Source organism: Homarus americanus, unplaced genomic scaffold, assembly GCF_018991925.1.
Source record: "Homarus americanus isolate GMGI-L3 unplaced genomic scaffold, GMGI_Hamer_2.0 scaffold31037, whole genome shotgun sequence".
NCBI lineage: Eukaryota > Metazoa > Arthropoda > Malacostraca > Decapoda > Nephropidae > Homarus > Homarus americanus.
The window spans coordinates 2,852,324-2,871,746 of record NW_024722227.1 but is presented as its reverse complement, the minus strand read 5'-3'; the positions used below and the strand labels follow the sequence as shown (position 1 = coordinate 2,871,746).

Sequence of the window (19,423 nt, the reverse complement as noted above, 5' to 3'; positions counted from 1 at the left end):
TGGCACAGCTGCCTGATGGGAAAGATGTGTGGGTGGTGAGGGGGACATTACTCGGGCAGCATGTATTCACATGTAACGCAACATGTGTATTGGAAAAGGTTTCTCCATACTAGAAAACAAGATATTTTTTTCTGGAAAAATTCCAGAGCACATTCTCAATTCTGGTTATTGAAGATTTCTGATATTATCTCTGAAACATTTATCATTTCTAATCCAAAATATTGTGACAAATATGATAACCTTGGTAGCCATGGTACCATACCCTATTTTTTCCATAAGGTATTAAATTCAGTACTCTATTGGCACATTCATAATTTGCAATGATTTCCAAGAACGTATCCCCCCATATTCATGGGGGGATAAGTGTATTATTTTTATTTATTCCTCACATTTTTGGGTACTGTATATACCCTGTATTATTTTATCTTATTCCTCATAGGAGTTGGTAACTGGTGGGAATTCAGTCTTAGAGTTGGTAACGCTGCATAGTCTCAGCTGTTGTGGTGGTCATGGCCAAGACAAATTGGTGTGAATCTGGTGTCTTGTTACAAATTATGTCTTTGATTATGCCAAGTATTTCTCAAAAGCTAGGGTTGAATTATATTAGAGATATACTGTATGAAGAAAAAATTACCAAAGAATCGGGGGTCGAACTACTGTATAAAAAGATTGGTTTATATACGAGTACTGTATATACAGTACAGTTACTCAAGTTAAATATTAAAAACTGGATCAGTGTAGCATATTTTCATTAATATGTGGAAAAAATTACAAAAGTAGAAGGAAAAACAGAACTTTAGGGATTTTGTTCATAAATCAAAGTGTAGGACATTGTTTTGTTTTTTCGTAACAGTGAATTTTCATAACCCGTAGCATCTTAAATCATGGTTTACCTGTAAGATAGGCCATGCAGAATCTTTCATAATATTTACTCCTTTCTTAAGACTGCACTATTTAATCTTTTTACCACTTGAATTATATAGTACAGTACTGTATATGGATATTGCTTGTAATCTATAATATTTTTGTTGTATTTTCAGACAATGTGTTCATACATTGATCAAATGGATTTTCATGACCGTGATTTTGTACCTGCTTTGCGTATGTTCTTGGAAGGTTTTAGATTACCTGGAGAGGCACAGAAAATTGATCGTTTAATGGAGAAGTTTGCATCAAGATACTGTGAATGTAATGCCAAGTAAGTTAGCCGTCTATTTACTGTATCTAGAACGCAATATCTTATTTGGTATTCTGGTACCTATCTTTATTTGTTTTTTATTAGTGATTATTATCTAAAGAGGTACACTTAAAGGAAATTTATGATGGAGTCTATAGTGCTACTTAAAAATACAGGATATAATTTCTGAAAACTTTATGAATTTACTGTACATTATCTTTTATCTGATCTATGAATGAGACATTTTTTATAGTTATTGTAAAATCTTTAGTGAAGTCCATTCATAAATATATATTTTGTTTACAGTGTTGGATTGTTTGCAAGTGCAGATACAGCATATGTACTGGCATACTCCATTATTATGCTTACTACAGACTTACACAGCATGCAGGTCAAGGTAATTATTTACTTTTATATCAGTACCTATTTTCTCCATATTTGATTCCTTGGTTATTCTAGATATATATATATATATATATATTTTTTTTTTTTTTTTTTTTTACTGTAGCTAGGCCTTACTCACTTTATTGTAGGGTTGATGCACCAAGAGCTAACACAAGACTATCTCTACATTTATTGTCACCCATTTACTCTTCTTGCAGTAACATGCCCAGAAGCCTCAAATCTTTCCTTCATAAGGGTGAGGGCTGATGTCATCAAGGTTGGCAAGTGTGAACAAACTCATATAATTGACAATATATGATGGGAAAAAGACACACCTCAGACTTCTTTTTTATGAGGAAGAGTAATTAAACTGGCAAGGAGAGTGTGGGCGAACAGGCATTCTCAAATTAATATCCTGCAACAGCTTTTTACACATAAGCTGTGGTTAGCCAGACACCTTTGGGTATTAATGATACAGGCCCATCAGAAGTATAGAGTACTATTTAACTGTGTAAGAGAAATGACTTTATGACTAAACATTCTATTTTGTCAATGCTTTATACAGCTGAGAATAATGCTATTGGCACATCAGCATCTGACAGTAAATGTGATTCATAACTTAAAAATTTTTCCATATGTAACTAATGAATATTATTCCCTGCAGCATAAAATGACAAAGGAACAGTATATCAAAATGAACCGAGGCATCAATGACTCTAAAGACCTTCCAGCGGAATACCTCTCCAGTATCTATGATGAAATTGCTGGCAATGAAATCAAAATGAAGGCCACTTCCACTAAATTGGGAAAACAAGGTAACTTTGGCCCACACAATGATTACATGTGTGGGAAGATCATTTACTGTAGATATAACTACATAGTAGAAATTGTGATTAAAGGAAAGTACTGTAGTCAAGGATATGTTGCAAGTACCATGCAAGCATTTTTTAATGGAAAGATATATATATATATATATATATATATATATATATATATATATATATATATATATATATATATATATATATATATATATATATATATATATATATATATATATATATATAATTTAAATAGAAAAAAATCCATTTCATAAATTATTTTTAAAAGTAAAGAATTTCTTAAGTAGGTCCACCTTAGCACCAGAGTAAGTTAGCTTGTGTTTGTTTATATCCCGGCATCGTCTTGTTAATTGCAAGACATTTGCCTGAAGTAGTGTTCATAAATGATTATTGTTTGATTAAATAATTATTGTTTGTTTGAATAAATGGCCCAAGACAGTGCCTTGATTTTCCTTGTTTATATTTATTTGTATTAATATAATTATATTGTGTTCATATAGCTCTAGGTGTTGTAAGGGTGATTATGGTGATGTGTGGGAGTGACTGTTGTAATATACTGTAATGATAAAGTGAATAATAATGTGTTTATAAATGTGTAAGTGACTGAACATTCACGCACCATGAATTGGAGGGAAATCATCTCGCATAAATGGGAAACCTGGGGTGGCTCAAAAAAAGTGGAGTGCGACAGTTACAGCGCTTGCCTCCTGTTTCTGGGGTCAGTGGTACAATTTCTGGACACTCCCAGTTCACCCAACTGTAAATGGGTACCCAAGTGTACAACTTGGGGAAGTGAGTGTGTCAAGTGCAGTACCGGCCATGCTGCCTCCTTGTGTACTGAAGGCTTAGTATACTGTGTGCTGTATCCACACTGCCCCTAATGGGCATTCATGCCTATGAGACCCACTTTATGGAAAAATATGCACTGATTTAAATTGAATTTCTGAAAGTTTTTTTCTTCAGGAATGGAACCCTTTGATAAATTTTGGGAATGCCGTTGTTAAAGTACTGTTTAATCACCAAATTTTTTCTCTTAAATAATACAGTACTTGTAAAATTATGATCTCTCTTATGCACCAGTAAATATGGTTAATAAATTACTTAGTATAATTACTTTCATTAAAGATAGAGGAATGGTTCTGAAATCCCTTTTTAAAACCCAAGATTGTAGTGGTTGACTCCTTTGTCTTTCCTTCTCCTAAAGATAGAATAAGGATTTGGCTGGTGCTAATGTCAGGCTACAACCAGTAAGTGATGGGCGAGGTTTGTACCGTTGATGTGACATACAGTATACCCATGTGTCCTTGCATGCAGGTTCTTACAGAATCTTTTTTAACGGCATTAATTATGTCTAGAAGGTGTAGTTGTTATTAGAATAGTTACCGGTAGCTAATAATGTTAGGGGATTTCCCGAGTTTTAACCCCATAGACTTAGTACTGTAGTTTTAATATTTGAGTCAGCCAGTCAAGTTTTTAGTTATAAAATGGGATTTCAAGATCAGTTCTCTATATCTTTACCTCATAGTGATAACAAAAGTTTAATCTTGAATATTTTTCAGCTGTTGCCAATGAAAAGAAACGCAAGACCCTGTTCAATTTAGAAATGGAAACCATATCATTAACAGCAAAGTCCTTAATGGAAGCTGCCTCACATGTTGATGCTACCTTCACTCTCGCAACTCATGTCGAGCACGTTCGGCCAATGTTTAAGGTAAATACCTGTACTGTATAGTGATATCCCCATTAGCCGGAACAATTGATGCAGAACACTTCTGAGAATGAGAGATTTTCGGGTAACGAGACGACTCTCAAAGCCGGAAAAAAATCCCCCATCCCTGGAATTTTCCGGGTAATGGAAAAATTTTCTCGGAAGTTCGAGAAATTGACCATTACAATATATCATCTCTCGAACCCGGAAAAATAACCCTCATTCCCGGAATTTTCCGGGTAACAGAAAAATTTTCTCAGAATTTCCAGAAAATGTGCCTGATTTTCATTTCTCAAACCCAGAAAAAAAAATCCCCCATCCTCGGAATTTTCCGGGTATTGGGAAAATTTTCTCAGAATTTTCCGAAAAATTTGCCCCTCGGAAAATCATTCCCAAAGCTATGTCTTTATTATATTGGAATACAAATATATGAGTAAAAAAAAATCTTATTTTTACAGTATGATTTTTTACAAAAATATTTTTGTTCTATATTTTAGGTACAGTATTTCATATAAACTGGGCCGGCTTTAGGCATAGGCAGACCAGGCAGCCGCCTAGGGCCCCCAGCCCATAAGGGGCCCCCCTGATGCCTCCTACAGGAATTTAGTTCAAAATCTCAGAGGCTGGCTGAGTGTGAATTTTTCAAGTTATCTGCTGAGTTAGGAACCCTAATAATGAAATAATTAACCTTAAAAAGCATTACAGTGAAGCCTCACTTTACGCGGTCAATTGAACCCACGGAGGCCCGCGTAAAGCGAGAAATGCGTAAAGTGAACAACATAACATATGGGATTAAATGAAATAGAGACCGGCTGACCCCCAAACTCCACTTTTTCCCACACAATGCCTATGTTCTAGTAAAAATAACATCTTAATTTTATGATGGTACATGCACACAATTAATACTTAAGAGAAATAGAGAAATACAGTCGCCAAGTTAATGTCCATTCAAATAATGGATTCAACTCCCTCCCCCTCTTCTCACACTCCTGGCTTTTCCCTCTCTGACAAATGTTTGGGGGAAAACCACTAGATTTTAAGGTATAGTAATAAATAATACCTCAAACTAAATTTAGGATAATATAATTGACATTGCTGGATTCCTTGTAAGACCAGGAATATTTTGAATATAAATGTCATATATTTTGCACAAAAGATAACATATTTACTCAGAGTAAACAAAATACTTAAAGTAGATCTAAAATTTGTATGTCTAATGCAAAATCTATGATGTTTATATTCAAAATGATCATCAAATTGTAAGAATTCCAGCAATGTAAATTATATTCTGGTGGTGGAAGTTGGGTCTTACTGTTTTTTTTATACTCACCGTGATATGGTATGACATTCTGCAACAAATACAAGAAGTGAGCAAACTCTTGCAGTCTACTAACATGCAACTTGATGTGGCTATGAGCTTACTCAAGAACACTAAAGCCTCCCTTGTGAGCTACCGAGAGAATGGATTTGTCTCGGCACAAGCATCAGCTAAGGACATGTGAGGAAATGAATGTGGAGGCTGTGTTAAAGGAAAATGACTTCGAATGACAGAGACACTTTTGATATGAAGCTCCAGATGAGCCAATTTCTGATGCTTTGAGAAGAATAGAATTGTCTTTTTTCAATACGGTGGTAGACTCTGCCACACATCACTCAATGAAAGGTTCTAGAGCCTGGGAGAAGTTAGAATCAAATTTGGAGTTCTCTTTCACTTCAAAGAACTGACCATTGATTCACTCACAACACAATGTCAGGAGTTGAGTGACAGCCTGAGCTATGGTGGAGAGTCAGATATTGATGGAAAAGAACTGGCGTTTGAGAAGAGAAATCTGCCAGACTTACCCTCTGATGATATGACAGCATTGGAACCTCTTAAATATATACATAAAAAGAAGATTAAAGAGCTTTATCCAAACATGTGGACAGCCCTGAGCATAGCAATCACTCTGCCTGTAACTGTAGCTTCAGCAGAGAGGAGCTTCTCAAAGCTTTAACTTTTTAAAACATACCTAAGGTCTACGATGGCTCAGGATAGGCTTAATGGGCATGCTGTCATTAGCATAAATAATGCTGTTGGGAAACAAGTGTCATATGATGACAGTATAGACGATTTTGCTTCAAAGAAAACTAGGAAGCAAAAATTCTAGATCCTAGATTTTAGAAATATTAATATGTAAATTACTTAAGTAATAATAAATTGCAACAACAACAAATTGTTAGCACTCATTTGGTTTCCTTTTCAGGAGGGGAGGCTGGGAGGGGCAGGATGGGGATGTTTTTCCGTGAAATAAGAGGGGGGGGCACAAATTATGTCTCGCCTAGGGCCCCTAAAAGCATAGAGCCAGCTCTGCATATAAAATATTTTGTATCTTAGTCAAATGTCACTTAGGTTTTCGGATTATTTCTTATATGTTGAGGAAAAATATGCACAGTTTAAATCAATTGATCGATCAAAGTGCCATCCTTATGTCTGAGGGCTGTTAACTACAGTCCTCCCTAAAGGTTTTTTGGGGCACTTTTATCAATCCTCCCAGATTTTCCATCTTCCTGGGACCTCGCCTTTTAATCTCATTCATCCATCAGAGTTTTTGTCTTCCCTGGTCCTTCTACAGTCAGTTTTGCCCAATTTCATATGGCTTAACTTTGGAGGGTCAAATATTTTTGATGATTTTATTTATTTTTTCTACTTTTCCTTCTCACTGAAGGTACAGCAATCTACTCAGGATTCACATCAAAAGGGTTAACAGTCACAGGGGATGCGAAGAACGTAAAGGTCAATTCAATTTATAATTAAAGTTTTATGGAATCGTTTTCATGCATTTCACGTAAGAAATGGCCCAAGTGTTATAGTTGTTCTGTAGGCAAGAAGTGTTAAAAGTAGTCCAGTGTGTTGATTAGAAAAAGTGATAATTGAAGTTTCTTAAGCATGTATCCTTGCTATTTTATATACATTTTACAGGTACCCTTGTTTTCATTTATGTTGAATAATGCTAATATCCTCTTTTGCAGATGGCATGGACAACTTTTCTGGCAGCATTTTCAGTAGGCTTACAAGACTGTGATGATGCAGATGTGGCATCTCTCTGTCTGGATGGCCTTCGTTGTGCCATTAGAATTACATGCATATTTCAAATGACTGTAAGTGTAAGCGGTATTGCACTTTCTTATTATTTTTCTAGACTGGTGTTATAAATTGTTTTTTGCATAAATGAATAATAGACTGTATGGTCTAAAGCCAGGTGCCTTTTATAATACAGGTTGTCACTTGGTATTTTTAAAGTGATGTGCTGGAAGGAGCACTTCAATAGGCATTTCATTTATGCTTGCCACTAATATGTGAATGGGGTGCAAGTTTGTTAGTTTAGTGAAAGTATGAAGGTGTAATTTTGTAAAGATGTGACATAAGAGTGAGGAGTTGATTGAGAAAAGAATGTTAAAGAGTTTGCATAGATTCACCCATATATCATGTACTAACAGTTGTTTGTAAAATATGATTTGCTTTGAAGCTTGAGTTCAGTGTTTTACTAATGTTTCAATGAGATATATGATCAAGTTAAATAAAGTGAAAAACTATTTTTTAGTTTGATCCTCTGCAGATTTCTTAATCTATTATTTCCCACATCCATATTCATGTAACTTTGAGTCTTCAAGAATTTTAGTATTAAGATGCCATTGGAGTACTAACAACTTTTTTTTTTTTTCAAGCTTGAAAGAAATGCCTTTGTGCAGTGCCTCGCCCGTTTTACCCTCTTAACTGCAAATTCGCCTCTAACTGAAATGAAAGCCAAGAATGTCGACTGTATCAAAACTCTCATCACAGTTGCACATACAGATGGTAAGAAAAGCATATAATATATAGATATAATTATTTATTGATAAAATCACACAGGAAAAGGGAAACAATGGAATAGCTTTAGCTTTCGTCTTAATTGAAGACATCTTCAGAGGCAACTGAATTTACAGGGACTGAGAGAGGCTTATATACACAGGGTGACTTTACAAAACATCAGGTCAGGTCAGTAACATGGAATTACACCAACACCACTGCAAACATATGAACTTTTCGTTTATATAAGGAACAATAATCATCCCATAGATTGGGAAAGCAGTTTAGAAGTGTATAAATCAACATGTGTCACTGAAAGACTTCTGGTTGAAGCAAGTTTGATTAGGGAAATGAATTCTATAAACCTTAGTGATGGTCAGTACAAAACTGATCATATGTTACACAAATTTATTTGTCAGTGGCCCAAGGTTAAAAATGCTTTGAAAGCATTTTAGGTAGATGTAGGATCGATGATTAGTGGGTCTCGTATTTTTTACCTGACTTGACAGGATTAGCTACATCGCCCATTCTTATAAGCTCCACTTATGATTGTGGTGGTGTATGGATTAGTGGATCTCATGTTATTAACCTGACATGATGTTTTGTAAGGTCATCCTGTGTACATAAGCCTCTCTCAGTCCTTGTAATTCAGTTGCCTATGAAGATGTCTTGAATATAGGCAAAAGCTAAGGTTCTCCATTGTTTCCCTTTTCCTGTGTGATTCTATTGAGATTTATCCTGTCCATGTTTCCATTGTGGATCTACATGATATATATTTATTTATATAATGTGTAAACCTTATTTCTAGTGGAAAATTGCTGCTTCATAAGGAACTAATATAGTAAAGTTAGGCTGCTGTCTCCCACTGATAGAACTTTTCTTAGGTAAACCTGCCAGCAAACTTGCTCTCTATCTCTTTTGTTTCTCTTCCAACAGCAATTGATACAGTGAATAACTTTTGGAAATTTTTTCAGTGCCCTTCTCATTAGTTCTGCCATAAAGAATACTGTACGTACAGTATATTAACAATGCAACCTTTTGAAGGTGGGTAGTACTTCTTTACCTTCAGATGTGTTATTATGTTAGTATACAGTATCTGATGTTGCCATTTGTAAACATTTTCCAATAGTGATATTCCCATTAGCTGGAACAATTGGTGCAAAGCACTTCCGGGAATGAGATTTCCTAGTAACGAAACGACTCTTAAAGCCGGAAAAAAATACCCCCATCCCGGAATTTTCCGGGTAACGGAAAAATATTCTCGGAAGTTCCAGAAATTGCCCATTACATCATCTCTCGAACCCGGACAAATATCCCTATCCCCGGAATTTTCTGGGTACCGGAAAATTTTTCTCAATTTCCGGAAAATGCACCTGATTTCCATCTCTCAAACCCGGAAAAAAAAACCATCCCTGGGATTTTCCGAGAAAATTTCAATTCCGGCTATCGGAGAGTTCCAAGTTTGAGGGATTCCGGCTAACGGAGGTATTACTGTAGTTTCAAGATATCCATGCAATAGCATATCAGTTCATTCTGTGTTAGGTGCAATAGGTGGAGGGGAATGGCCTAGATCGTGGGAGGGAATGGTGGAACAATTCATTATAGTGACAACAGAGGAGAGGACAAGGGAAATAGAGAGGGCAAAGGTTGTATGTAGCCATACAGCAGCCTTAAATTTCTTCTGTCCAAGCCATCTTGATAGAGGGGAGCGCTCCGGTAGAGAGAGGCATTGTAAATAAGATAGGAAAAGATACAGGGTAACAAGCTGCAGAAAATATGACCTGCTCTTTATTATTTATGGTGTGAACTTTAGGAAAAGTTCAAACCTTTCCAGGACTTACAGTAGGTATTGGCAAAAATTTCTTGCTGTGGTGAGGCAGGCTTATCTTCAGGCAGCATAATCCATCAAAGCACCAATCTTTTGCCATGAAACTTTTTTTAATGATAAAATTGGAAAAACATGTATAATGGATTTTACTGTAAGCAATGGAATGCTGCCAGGTGCTATTCATAGGGGAGGGTGTTAGGCCAAAGTATGCTTCAATGAAAGGGTTAAAAAATGAATAAAGGATTTAGTGAGATATAGGATAGCTATTGGGCTCTCTATCTTATAGTTTGAACATGCTGTTATCATTGATAGGTTTATTACAAATGTTTGTCCATTTGAAGTTTAATACTAGTGTTCGTTTGTACTGTGATTACATTTTATTGGTCCATATTAATTCCTTTATTTTATGTTCTACTGTTTCCTAGGAAACTACCTTGGAAAGTCATGGCTTGAGATTCTAAAATGCATCAGTCAACTGGAATTAGCACAACTGATTGGAACTGGGGTCAAGCCACAGTATATTAAAGATTCAGGACTCAAGATGCCACATGAAACCTCCAACTTCCTTGATGCCTTTCCAGAATTCAGTAAGTATTTACACATTCAAATACAGTACATGTACTCTGGTGTTGTTACTATTGGTGTTTAGCAGTATGTTGATATGTCAGTCATGGTTCTTATTAGAACTTCTGAATACTTTCAGCAATAGCAATTCAAAGTTTAGATTAAATTCTTGAGGATCATTTTTGAAAAGATAATGTATTTAATCAAGATTAATAACCCAGAATGATAAAAATTTCCAATAAGTAGAAGATTGATAATTAATTGTACAGTTGTGGACAAAAAGAACTCATCAAGGAGGGAGGGTAGAGATGTAGGTGCAGACTTGGCAATGTCACATTGGACTGGCGGTGAAAAGCCTCCTCAAACATTCAACACACACACACACACACTCTCACACTCATAGTCAGTGGGCCGAACCCTCAAAACTGGAGGCCGAGGTACCACCAGGAGGGACTAATGTTATCATATTCCATTGGGAAGCTTAACATCTCTACTTCTCAAAAATTTATGATATCAGTGTCATAGGTACAGCTTAAGTGGAGAAATTTAATATTAAAGAGGGGTACCCAAATGACTTACATGGGCAGTTCAAAGTCATGTAGCTATACCCTGCTATACCTCCTAAAGATGTGGTATATGATATTATGCATGCCAGAGAATTGGGTGAAAATGCCTATCAAGAGTTCAAAGGGAAAAGGCTTGAGGACAGTGCTGAACAACAGGACTTTAACAGCAGAATGAAAAAGCTAAACCTGAAAACATTTTCTGACCTCAAAAAGAAAACACAGGCAGTAAAAGTGCAGGGAAAAGAAGTGATATTGAAAGTAAATAGAAATCTCTTCAGCAACATGATCATTTGTACAAAGAGCAGAAAACTTGATATGCAGGATTTGCTAGCACATCCACTTGGGCCTCTTCCTTGGTCCATTGCTGATCCAGAAGGTCTTAAACTCAAAACGAATAAATCTGCATTAAGTAGAGAAGTAGAAAGAAAATGTTCCATATGCAGAAATGTTACCACAACCTCGGGCTTGCATCATTGATGCTATGACACTTGTTCATACTGTCGTCGGACAAGAAAACATGCAAAGACATTGCAGACTCTATGCTAGCAAAGATTACATGGTTCACACAGCTAATTTTGCATATGAGGCAATAGTTATTATTGTATTTCCAAAGACACTGATGTTTGAATGTTGTACTTTGCTTTTGCCTCTGAAATATCTACAACATTGTATCAAGTGCACAACAAAGACCAGACCACGGTACAGTAGTATCAACCAAATGGCACAGGCTCTCGGATCCTCTGTATGCAAGGCTATCCTTGGAATGCATTCATTCTTCACTGGATGTGATACTGTCAGTTCTTTTGCTGGCAAAGGCAAGCTTTCAGCCCTGAAACTGATCAAACAATATGTCATATATTATATGGTGTTTGAAAATTTTGGCAGGTGCCGGTGGAAATGTTCAGGCAACTACAACTTCATATTTTTCCCGCCTCTGCTAATGGTCGTGTAATATTTCAATGTGATTCTGATCTTTTAAAATCTTGTTTTTGTATAATGTAGTATTACTGATATGTAATTTGTCTTAGTATGCCTTATTGTGGGTAAAAATAAGTACAGTATACTGTATATTAAATGCATCCTCCGAAAGCGTGAATTTGCTACCAGAGTTTAACAGTTAATTCATGTATAATACTTCTGATAAACTTCCGATGCTTATATTTGAAATAATGAATGTATGTATCTTATATAATTTAGCTAAATATCTTTCTCGTCAGAAACGGTCATCCCAACGATTATGAATAAACTAGTTTAGAAATACATCATTACTTCAGGACAAAATCGGACAGGTTTGCAACAGCCAATCAGCTGTAACTCTTGAGGAGGGGGCGGGGCATCTTTTCTCAGCTGAGAAAAAAACTCACTATAGGCTTGAGACAAAGATTCGGTGAGTTGAGTTGCCAAGTAAATAAATATCCCATACAAAGTATTTCATCGCGCCTGGACATTCAAAATATACCCAAAAAATTAAGAACGTTGAGGAACATCACCCTGGTTTTAAAGCTTAAACCGTGTATCTCAGAAAATTTTATTTCAGAAACCTAAAATATATATTAAATAAATTACCCAGTAAATTCAATACAAAGGAAAGGTATGTTTATAATCTCCATCTTACAGCCATTCATCAACTGACCACCCACCACCACGACCAACCTGCATCAGTTATATAGCACATCCATCTACACCCATTATTTACCACTCGATTACATTATAAAATGATAAGCATTTGGTAACTGTAAGAATGCATAAAAGAATTATATAAATTATGGTAATGACTGATTTATTGAAAAGCTTGTGTGTCTTATTCTCCCTCTCACTGCCAATTGTTAACCGTTGTTCCTTTACCAGACCCATGTTGTGTAAAATTGTATAATTTCACCTTTAAAATGACAAGATTTTGCCGTTTCTTGATAAAAGATTAGGTTGGTGAAGCACTGGCGATTCTATTTTGCACTCATTATGCTACAAGCATCTCAGTGTATTTAATAGGTTCTAGATGAGCACAGGCCGTCTAATTTTTTTTTAAATAGCCTACCCAAGCATAGGCCATCAACCCACAATGGTGTCTGAGTATGTTTGTTAACCTGTACACTTATGTGTGATGTGCTGTGTGTGTGGGACATTCTTTTAGGTCAGTTTGGTAATTTTTTAATGACTCATAGTAGCAACCCTGCCTTGCCAGCAAAGGGGGTGTTTGGAAATCCTACATACTGTATAATGTCTAGTTCAACACTGTAAAAGTGGGTTTGCATTATTAAGTTCATCCATCTGTAAAACTTGCTTCAAGTTTGCCTGTGGGCAACCAAGACACTTTGCCATCAGATAATCATGTCTAACCCACAGAAGAGAGAAAAATGGCAGTAAAATGGTAATGCTGATGAATCATTAGACTATCAAACATCAGACTTGGACACTGTACACTGTGACCCCAATAAGACAGATTACCAGTCTCATTGGACTACCTTTTCTTCCTATGAATAATGAACTTCAGAGTAGTGGACAGACAGTTTGTTTATGCAAATTATATGGGTTAAGTCATGTGTCTGCAAAAAGGGTACTGTATGCCCTGTAATTCCATGTCACCCACTCTGGCATTTAAATTTTCCATCAATCATTCCATATCTCACAATAAAGTTTTGAATGCAGTTATTCAGATCTTCACAAAGCCTATGCCTTTCTCCCCACCATCTCACTCCCAGGTATATTTACATTCACATTAGCTCATTGGTCATACCTTATTTTTAGTCTAATTCTATATTACATCATTAAACAGCATCACCTTGCCTTTTCAGACTCTTACAATTTTCCCAGTTTACCTGCCTTTTGGATTGTATTTCTGGGGAAAAAAATTTATTGAATAATACCTTTTTAGGTGACACCCAACAAATTGGAAGTTGTTTGGAGAGTGACCAAAAAACAGATGAATGTAAAGTGACAGTTCTTTCCTTGTTTGACAGAGTAAATTCCCAGAAAAGTGCTAAAATAGATGTTCATATGTCAGATATTTTGATAAATTTTATTTTAGCCATTGTATTCAGGTAAGAAATGGCTGTAAAAATCTTGTTTCTTGGTTAGATAAGATATGTCAAAATCATATTTTTGCTATTCTCATTATTCCAGTTACTGGCGAACAAAAGAAGTTGGCTCACATCAAAGAGTCCATGGGTGAAACGTCATCACAAAGTGTTGTTGTGGCTGTTGACAGAATATTTACTGGGTCTACACGGTTGGATGGAGATGCAGTAGTTGATTTTGTAAAAGCTTTGTGCCAAGTATCCTTAGAAGAATTAGCAGCACCATCCCCGAATGTTCTCGCTACAGAAGATTGTGGAAATAAGTTATTACAACATGGGTCGTATCAGGCTTCAGTGGTCCAGAATATGGGAGGTAAGGAAAATGAACATAATTTTCATATGAAAATTATGTGAGCTGTTCATCTTGTAAAAGAAAAATATGCCCCGGTACTGTATTTGGAAATATATTCTGTATAGGGTAAATAAGTTTCCTGACCCATCCCACACCAGGTTACCTCATACAGCTTGCCAGGATAAAAACAAATTTTCGTATCCAAGTTCTTGAAAGTGTTTGAAAGAGTGAAACTGTTTCACTGTTTTTGTTGAACTGTTAAAACTTTTTCCCCAAGCCTTTTCCTGCTGTAATTCTGTGTGGCCAGAATTAAGGGCCAGCATACAAACTTTCTTTCTTCTCAGTATGGCTGCAAATGTATATAAGGTTTACCCTGTCACTCTACATAACTTAGCATCACCCATCAGCAATATGTTCTTCACCAATGATTACATTACAGTACAATGTACTGTAGTTAAAAAAAAGAGCAATTTTATGTAGCTAGTTTTCATAATTACCAAAGGTATGATTAAATATCCTAATGAAGCTTTCCTATGGCCCTTTACCCAGGTAGTATGTCCATTTGGTTTGCTTGGCCTTTTTCTGTTGTTCTAATTACTTCATTACTTCCTGTTTAAACATACAATAAAGAAGAAAAATTCAGTCGTGGTATATTATTGTGTAGGATCATATACTCTCGCTTTTTATAAAGGGAATTCAGGAAAATAGTTTTTATTTTCATATAAGCTACCAGTGTCCACTTTGAGTGTAGCCAGAGTAGGCAGTGTGTGATTCTGACTGCTAGTTATGCCAGCATGATAGTTTGCAGTTGTTATAATTCAGTCTGTTTTATCGAGAATTGTTGTGATTATGGCACAGTTGCTGTGGAACCATCATCGTTTTATGGCCATTTTCCACTGTTGTGTAGGTGAATCATAATTGCATGGTGTCCCAGTTGCCATCAGACAAATTTGAAGCAAGTTTTTCAGTTAGATTTCCTTCCTATCACCAACCCTCATTACAGAATGGAAACTGGGCTTTGTATGTCGGACTATGTAGCACCTGTTTCATGTTCACAATAATAAGATAACCTGCAAATGTTTTTTTTTTGATATTTAGCTACAGTAATTTAGGGGTGAGCCTTCCATGCCACTGTGCTTAATATAACAATAAAATATGAGGTTGAAAATATCATACAGCTGGCAGTTCCAATGCTTACTATAATAGACAAAGCAACTTTCAGTGTTTCATGCCACATTAAGGAGTAATAATTCAATGCATTTTTTTTTCGTATCTTTGTTAAATATGTATTTCTCAATCTTATTGTAAATATATTGTCATTTGTAGTGGAAATAATGTATTCATCACTCACCAGTAAGCAATCACAGGCCTCACTTTGTCCTGGAGTAGTTATATAATATTTCCAAAATTATCTTGGGATAGTACTTTCCAAAATCCTCTTGGTCCCAAGTGTATTGCATTTTCGATACACAAGTATTATATCTGCAACTTGAAAACAGTCAGACATTGAGGGCAAGGTAACACAAGCAAAATTTATTTGTGTTGTCACAAATATGGAAGTAACTCATCCCCTTAAACATGTCAGATTTTGGAAAATAGGAAAAAATTATGAGAATTGTGAATTTAATCTGAAATGAGTTTTGTGTCATATTTAAGGTACTGGAGAGTGCCAGTGGAACATGTCAGAGAGAATGACTAGGAGATCATAAATAGAGAATTTTGTTTAAAAGCCAGATAAAGAAGAACGGCAGATGTCTTATGTAAAACTGATATTAATGGGAAAATTGGATAGCTGTGATGTAAAGCATCAAACAATGTGAGTTTGAGTTACTCTCTTGCATTCAACAGGAGCTGAATATGAAGGGATCTATTACAGCTTTCTACTTCTTCAGTACAATAAGTTCATATACAGAGTACAATAACAACCCTTTTATGGCAATCATTTCACTCATTAGTTTAAAAGTCTCCTTCATACAGTCTCATACTCCTTAAGGGGAAGATTCGGCTGAAGTATGAAATATTTTAATAATTGATTAATCAATCTATCGATTTTTCTGTCAGCAATTAAGGACACCAGATACATTGTTGCTATACAGTATCCCTTGATCGGTTCTGCCTAACCCCAGATATCTAATTTTTCCTGTACATTTTTTATCAATTTTCAAAATCCTATTTCTTCATAATTTCTCGCTATGCACACTATGCTATTCTACTACTTAGTTTTTGTTTTATTAGAATCGGCCCATAAATGGCGGGCCTTAGGGATTTGAAGGCTAGAAAAACACGTTTTGAGATACGGGTGGCGCGAAAGCAACACCTGGTTGAACCTACCTCTCGCTTCTTTAGTGGGTAACTGACTTGTCCTGCTGCTAGCTAGCTAAGAAAGGTGCCAGATACTGATTTTTACCAAGTGATTGGTATTGCTTTACACCAAATTATTATTATAAATACTTTTCTACAGCTTTTGCTATGTAAACAGAAGGGCCCTCTAATTGAAGGGTGGGTAGAACAATCATGCATAGCTACATAAATATTACGAATTACATAATCAAAATATATCGACATACTTTCCACAGGAATTTTTCTGAATATTTTCGTAATTTTCCGATTTTCATCGTATTTTCAGCCGGATGCTCTCCTTAAATTAAATTCATTACTGCAAGTTGATGTACAGTAGAATGTCGATATAACGCTAGATATGTTCCAAGAGGTTGCTTTAAACCGAATTCGCACTAAATCAAAGTTGTTTCAATGGAATAATTTAGTTTGGTTCTTGAGAGAAACAAAATACTAAAAAGATTGACAGTCAACCCAGATGCACCTCAGTCCATCTCCTAGAATAAATAAAACATTGTTTTTTGTAGTATTATGTTGAAACAAACACTCATAAATCAACACAGCTAAAATTAAGGGATGCAAAATGGTCTGTTTACTGGCTGGGAAGAAGGGGGAGGGAGGGAGGGAGGGAGGTGAGGTGATATGTTTGACAGTTGATGCCAAGGTCTAGTGCTTATTTATTTATCTGTCCTTAAGAGTGACTAAGTTTTTCTCGTATAAAATGTCACTAAACTGACCTGGGGAATATAATTAACATAGCTGGAATTCTTATAAGATAGTGATTAATTTTAATATAAACATGCTCTAGTTCGCATTAGACATGCAGTACAAATTTTAGTTTTAATTGCAAATGACTAAGTAATCTTTTGTGCAAAATATATGACGTTTATATTCAAATTATTCGCTGTCTTGCAAGGATTCTAGTAATGCAAATTATATTCTCCTAACTTTAGTCTGTGATATTATATAAGATAAAAACTTAAAGCCTACTGTATAACCACCCAACCCTGGCTGGGGAAGTGTGTTGTTACATTATTGACAGTTGGCGCTAAAGGTCTAGTGAAGTATTTATTTGTTTATTTATGTCCTTTAGATTGAGTTTTTGTTTTTTGTTTATAAAATGTCACAAAAGTGACTGGGGAGAATATAATTTACATTGCGGGAATTCTTATAAGATAGTGACTAATTTGAATATAATCATGCTACAGTTTGCACAAGACAAAAATTTTAGTAATCATTTAGTACATGTACAGTACAGCTTTGCCCTTAGGACAGTGTAGCGTACTCAGAGAAACATTAGGCACGAATTTTAAAATATGATGCGCCAGATTGACACTAAAGTAGGAAAGATTTGCTATAAATTAAAACATTGTCCTTAATTGTGGGTGTCACTTTAAATCAATAATCTTAAATTGAATCGCTTTAAATCGACTTTCTACTGTATCTAATATACAATATTTGTCTTTTTGTAATTTATTTCCAGGTACTTGGTGATCATTTCAATAAAGTTGGTTGTAATCCCAATGAGGACATAGCTGTATTTGCTGTGGATTCCCTTCGCCAATTATCAATGAAGTTTATTGAAAAGGGGGAATTCTCCAACTTCCGCTTCCAAAAGGAATTCCTGGAGTCATTTGAGCACATAATGAAAAAGAATAGGTAAGTTGCATTGTTTTTTAATTATGGAACTGTAAGAACCCAGTGAGATTGATTTGCCATCCAGGTACCTACAGATGCCCAAGCTACTTCATCCCAGAGCAGTTGCTTCAAGTATATAAGGGATTTGTTTGTCCTAACTTGGAGTACTGCTCTCATATCTGGGGTGGCTCTTCTGTCCAACTGTTAGATAGGGTGGAATCAAAGGCATTTTGTTTTATTAACTCTCCCCTTTAGTCGACAATCTTTCTTCTCTTTCTCGTCGCCGCAATGTTGCTTCACACTCTTTCTTTTACAGGTACTTTAACAGCCAATGTTCGGTGGATTTGACATCGTAGTAACACGTGTTGCCCGCGGTGCCCACTGTTTCTGTGTGGATGTTGATCACACTAGAATAACCCGTTATAGTACATCCTTCTTTCCTCACACAGCCAAACTGTGGAATGCTCTGCCTTTTTCTGTGTTTCCATACTCATACAATCTGTCTCCCTTCAAAAAGCTGGTTTTCCGGCATCTTCGTGGTGTAGATTAATATAACCTTTTCCTTTTCTATTTTTAATTTCTTTCTATTCTTATATTTTCGGCCCCTAGGCTAATTTGGGTCGTTGACCTGTGCCCGGGTGGGCTAATCCCCAAAAAAATATATATATAATAAAAATAAATAAATAAATAAATAAAAATTAGTACAACTTGGAAGTCTGATTTCCTGGGGGTATAGTACAGTATTCAGGAGTAAACCTGCAATAGGTCTCTCATCACAACACTTCATAAGAAATCAAGGAAACTGTATCTGAGTACAGGAGTCTTTTTCTCTTTGCTGTTCGCTCAAAATCATGTTTGATAATCATCCAGTAATGACAAAGGGATAGGAAAATTTTTATTATGTCATCATTGTTGGTGAACTCTACGCTGACTTGATAGGCCAAAATGGGATTGAGAGGGTTGTGAAGGACAATTTCTAGCATGGGAGAGGCAGTGGTAACATCTTTCTGCCCCAGCATGCAGTCACATAAAGCTTGAAAGTTTTAACACCCTTTCATACAGTGCTTCTCCAAATGTTATAGTGTTGTTGTCATCAGTATTATATGTTAATACTCTTGTAAATATGATGTATTCACTTTTTGTGATAGTTACGTAGTGTCTTGAAAACACATTTAAGTGGCAGGAAT

At 35.7% G+C, this 19,423-nt stretch overlaps 1 protein-coding gene across 1 annotated transcript in view; it reads left to right on the top strand.

Moving 5' to 3' along the window:
- Positions 1–19,423, top strand: part of LOC121862290 (brefeldin A-inhibited guanine nucleotide-exchange protein 1-like) — a 101,705-nt gene that overhangs the window by 41,363 nt on the left and 40,919 nt on the right. Inside the window, 10 exon segments of the mRNA XM_042360422.1 lie at positions 1,041–1,198; positions 1,484–1,574; positions 2,226–2,376; positions 3,963–4,114; positions 7,121–7,249; positions 7,817–7,946; positions 10,191–10,352; positions 14,016–14,190; positions 14,192–14,282; positions 18,082–18,257. Of these exon segments, the coding sequence (XP_042216356.1) occupies positions 1,041–1,198; positions 1,484–1,574; positions 2,226–2,376; positions 3,963–4,114; positions 7,121–7,249; positions 7,817–7,946; positions 10,191–10,352; positions 14,016–14,190; positions 14,192–14,282; positions 18,082–18,257 (1,415 nt within the window).